This window comes from Petaurus breviceps, unplaced genomic scaffold (assembly GCF_028583685.1).
Source record: "Petaurus breviceps papuanus isolate PSGF00001 unplaced genomic scaffold, PetGlider_PUasm1.0 90919, whole genome shotgun sequence".
NCBI classification, from domain to species: domain Eukaryota; kingdom Metazoa; phylum Chordata; class Mammalia; order Diprotodontia; family Petauridae; genus Petaurus; species Petaurus breviceps.
In genome coordinates this window covers 31,106,091-31,110,842 of record NW_027187378.1, presented here as the reverse complement: position 1 = coordinate 31,110,842, position 4,752 = coordinate 31,106,091, and the positions used below count along the sequence as shown (strand labels likewise).

General features: G+C 44.5%; 1 protein-coding gene across 6 annotated transcripts in view; it reads right to left on the bottom strand.

Moving 5' to 3' along the window:
- The window catches only part of GFRA2 (GDNF family receptor alpha 2), a 102,984-nt gene that overhangs the window by 66,355 nt on the left and 31,877 nt on the right, over window positions 1-4,752 (bottom strand). For all 6 annotated transcript variants that reach the window (XM_069075736.1, XM_069075731.1, XM_069075732.1 and 3 more), the window contains one exon: window positions 303-657. In XM_069075736.1, coding sequence (XP_068931837.1) covers window positions 303-657 — 355 coding nt within the window. The remainder of the gene's footprint in view (window positions 1-302; window positions 658-4,752) is intronic.

Here is a 4,752-nt window from a genome sequence, read left to right as displayed (position 1 = left end):
TCTCTCTCTCTGTCTCTCTCTCTCTCTCTCTCTGTCTCTCTCTCTCTCTCTCCTACTCTATTTCCTTCTCTCTCTGTCTCTCTTGGTCTCTGACTCTGTCTCTCCTTCCCTCCCTCCCACTATTTTTTCTCCTCTCCTCTCCTTTCCTCTCTCTCTCTTTCCCTTCTGTCTTCTCTCTCTATCACACACACACACACACACACACACACACACACATTCTGCTCAGTACTCTCTGGTAACAGAGGGCCACTGAGCTGCCCTGACCCTGCACGGGCAGCAGTAAGCTCCAGGGGCACTCTCACCGGCACAGGTGGTCTGTCCGGCACACGTTCCGCAGGTCCAAGCAGTTGGGCTTCTCCTTGTCCTCGTAGGAGCAGCTGGGGAGGATGGTCTGCCGGCGGCGCTCAGCACAGGCCTGGTCACGGCATGAGCAGAAGAGCATGCGGTAGGTGTATTCGCTGGGCACCCTGTCAAAGAACTGGCGCAGGGCCTTGTGGCACTTGCGGCGGTTGCAGCGCTCAAAGGCAGAGATCTCACGGTTGCAGGTGGAGATGTAAGCCGAACGCAGCCTCTTGCAGTTCTCGTTCAGGTTGCAGGCCTTGGCAGCGTCTAGGCAGTGGTTACTTTTCGCACTCATGGCCGGATCTGCCCCTGTCCCTGAGGAAGAGGAAGGGGGTCAGAGGTCATCAGGAGCATGGAGCAAAAGCAGAAACAGAAAAAATAATGAACTCTCATAACCACACAGCACTTCACACCTTTTAAAACGCACATATATCATCCAGTATCTTATGGAGATGCCCACAATAGTCTGTGTCACTGGGAGGGCCAGTGTCCTTTTACAGATGAGAAAGCTAAGCCCAGAAAAGCTAAGTAATCTCCCAACAGAGGGCTTGGCTTTGAACCCTAACTTTGACCTCTTGACCTATGTGACCTTGAGTAAATTACTTAACTTTTACCGGCCTCAGTTTCCCCATCTTGATGATCTCTAAAGTCAATACTAAGTCAATGATCCTTATTATTTAGGCTAAAATCCAGTTCTACTGCTTACTTCTACCATACTTAATAATTATCACCAAAATAGCTGAATTTACTATAGACTTTAAAGTTTGCAAGCATTGCCCATGCATTATTTCATATGATCCTTGTAACAGTTCTACAAAATAGACACTACAGGTGCCCCATTATCCCCATTTTAGAGATGAAGAAACTGATGGCTAGAGAGATGAGTGAGCTAAGATCACAGGACCACAGACTTAGAGCTGGAAAGGATCTCTCTCAGAAGCCAACTCCATCATGTTACAGATGAGGAAACAGACCCAAGGCACTAAGTGATTTGCCCAGGGTTACACAACTAACAACTGTCAAAGGCTGAATGGCTCTAGGTTCAGTTCTAGGGCTGATATCCTACCCTGCCTCAGTCCAGGGCTCTTTCCATGTAGCGACAACCACACTGGCACACCCAGGATGGCTGCTAGCACAGGTTCTTAGATCTGCCTTACTAAGAAAGATAGATGTTTAAGGGGTCAACAATCTTTTTTTTTTAAGCAATCGGGGTTAAGTAACTTGCTCAAGGTTACACAGTTATTTCTGGGTGTGGTGCTGAGTATCTGAGCCTGGGATTCAATCTCCAGGTCATCCGGACACTGGAGCTGGTGCTCTTACTCGCTGAGCCACCTGGCCTCCCCGCAAAAATCTTTTTTAATTACATTCATTAGTTCAGGGGAAAATTCAGCACCCTGAACTTCAGAGAAAATACAAGCAGAGAAATAAAGACCAACAGACAGGGCCCTGACTGCCTGAATCAAAGCAATATTACTATATACTTTACATACACCCCCAGATTGAGAGAGCCTTTACATCTGAGCAGTCAGGGAGCTCTGAACGTATAGTCACTCAGAATCTCAACCAAGGAATCACAAGATACTTCTCATAAGCAAGCCCCCAAAGCAAACTACCAACTCAGAGTATATATATACTTCTCAGAGGGAGAAGGTATCACAACCCGAAAAAGGTGTGAAAGTCTTCCCACAAGCAAGCCTCCCCTAAGCAAGTTTCCCTTAATGGACTCCACAGGAGACCTATTAATGGGCAGGGAAGATATTAACATTACAGTCCTTCCCAATACAAACTAGATAACCCCAGCCAGAGCAGGATAGTCATGACTAACAGGCTCATAGATGTAGAGATGGAAGAATCTTGGACGTTATTGAGTCCAAGCCCATTTCATAGATGAGGAAACTAAGACCTAGGAAGGTAAAGTGATTTGCTCAGGGTCACAAAAGCAATAGAATCCTAGATCCCCTGTAACACACTGCCTGACTTGGAGCAAGGGCATCACACAAACAGACTGAAAGCCAAAGCAAGAGAGGGAACCGAAATGTTGCTGGACAAATCAAGGCGTTAGTCTTGTTACTACCACTCCACCCCTTATCCTAGGAAGGCCACCTGACTGAGCCCAAGGAGAATGTATCACAAACATGCCCATCACACCAGCGACTTGGGAATAAAAAGACAAAAATCAAACTCCCAGAAATCAAAGAATTCACATTCCATCATGGAGAACAACACATACACAGATGACTACATACAAAATAAATGCAAGGCAATTTGGTGTTTAGGGAGAGACCTAACACCTGGAGGTTGTCAGAAAAACACTGATGTATGAGGTGGTATCTGAGCTATTTTCTGAAGGAAACCAGAGATTTGAATAGCTAGAGGGGAGAAGGACGTTCATTCCAAGCATGGGAGCCAGACTGTGCAAAGATGGGGGACAGTCGGTGGAGTTTCATGTGGGACGAGCAGCAAGAATGACAATTTGAATGGATCAAAGAGTACGTGAAGGACAGAGATGTAGAATAAGACTGGAAAGGTATTTTAGTGCCAGATTTTTTTAAACCCAGTATTTATATTTGATCCTAGAGGCAACAGCAAGACAATGAAGTTTACTGAGCAAAAGAGTAATGGTCAAATCTGTGCTTTAAGAATATCACCTATGTGACCTCGAACAAGTCACTTAAATTCTCTGGGACTCAGTTTTCTACTCTGTTCAGTGAAAGTGGTGAACTAAATGGCACTTCTGGAATGCTTTCTCCCTTTTTTTTTTTTTTTGGCTTTTTGGAGGGCACTTGGGGTTCAGTGACTTGCCCAAGGTCACACGGCTAGTTTTTGTGTTAAGTGTCTGAGGCTGGATTTGAACTCAGGTTCTCCTGACTTCAGGGCCAGTTCTCTATTCACTGTGCCACCTAGCCACCCCTAATACTTTCTCTTTCTTCTCAACTGATATTTCTCCATTGGCAAATAGCTTAAGTTCAAGTAGTCACTAGATAATGACTTGGATGGATTTGGTATATGCCAGGTAAAGAAAGCTAGAATGTGATTCACAGGAACAGTGTTAAATTTACAGTTCTGCTGTGAATTTACTTTACTACCTAGTAGGAATGTAATAAATATTTATTGACTAATTGACTATCTGTGTGACTTTTAAAGAATCTGTTGTTGTTATGGTTCAGTCATTTTTTAGTCTGACTCTTCATGACCCTATTTGGGGTTTTCTTGGCAAAGATACTGGAGGGATTTGCCATTTCCTTCTCCAACCCATTTTACAAAGGAGGAAGCTGAGGCACACAGGGTTAAATGACTTGCCTAGGGTCACACAGCTAGTAAGTGTCTGAGGCCAGATTTGAAGTCAGGAAGATGAGTCTTCTTGACTCCAGGACTGGTACTCCATGAACTTCCCCACCTAGCTGCCCTTGAACAAGTTCCTTCCCTACTAAGTGCCTCAGGATCTTCATCTGCAAAATGATGTGATTGAACCAGGCTCCCTCTGGTATCCCTCATAGCTCTGACTCTCCGGTCTTTGATTTCTTGAGGTCCCTTCCAGATCTAAGTATAGGACCCTCTGACTGGTGTTCCCTGAGTCTTTGAAGCCACTGACAAGGTGAGCCTCCAAGATTAACTGGAGGTTTTCTACTGGCACTCTCCCCTCTCCCAGTTAGCATGAAAAGAATCTGACAAAGCATTTTATCCTGTGTTATCAGAGGACAGAATCCACTGAGCCCTTTGCACCCAGCCTTCCTTCTATCCCCTCAGCTACATGGTTACCTCTTAGAGTCAGGAAGAGCTTGGTTCAAGTTCTGACTCTGACAAATACTGATTTAGAGCATTTGATTAGCTAAGGAGGAGGCAATGGCTCAGAGCTAATCAATATGCTAATAAAAGCTAATCAATTTAGAACTAATTTAGAGCAACTAACCGCTAAGTGCCCCAAGGCAATGTTTTAAGGCCTAAGTCACTGATAGGTGGTAGACCTTGTATTCATTTTGTGTGTGTGTGTGTGTGTGTGTGTGTGTGTGTGTGTGTGTGTATAATGAATCAAATATAAGCTTCTTGAGGGCAGGGACTGTTTTTTTCTTTATATTTCTATTGTTCAATTATTTCAGTCATATCTAATTCTCCTTGACTGCATTGGGGGTTTTCTTGACAAAGATACTGGAATGATTTGCTATTTCCTGCTCCAGCTCATTTTACAGATGAAGAAACTGAGGCAAACGGGATCAAGTTGACTTGCCCAGGGTCATATAGCCAGTAAGCATCTCAGGCCAGATTTGAAGTCAGGAAGAGGAGTCTTCCTGACTCCAAGCCCAGAGTTTTCTCTACTTGGCACCTAGCTACTCCTTTATATTTCTAGCACCTAGTAATTGCTTGTTTGATTGATTTAGCTATATTCCAAGAGAAGCTCCCCACATAAGTACA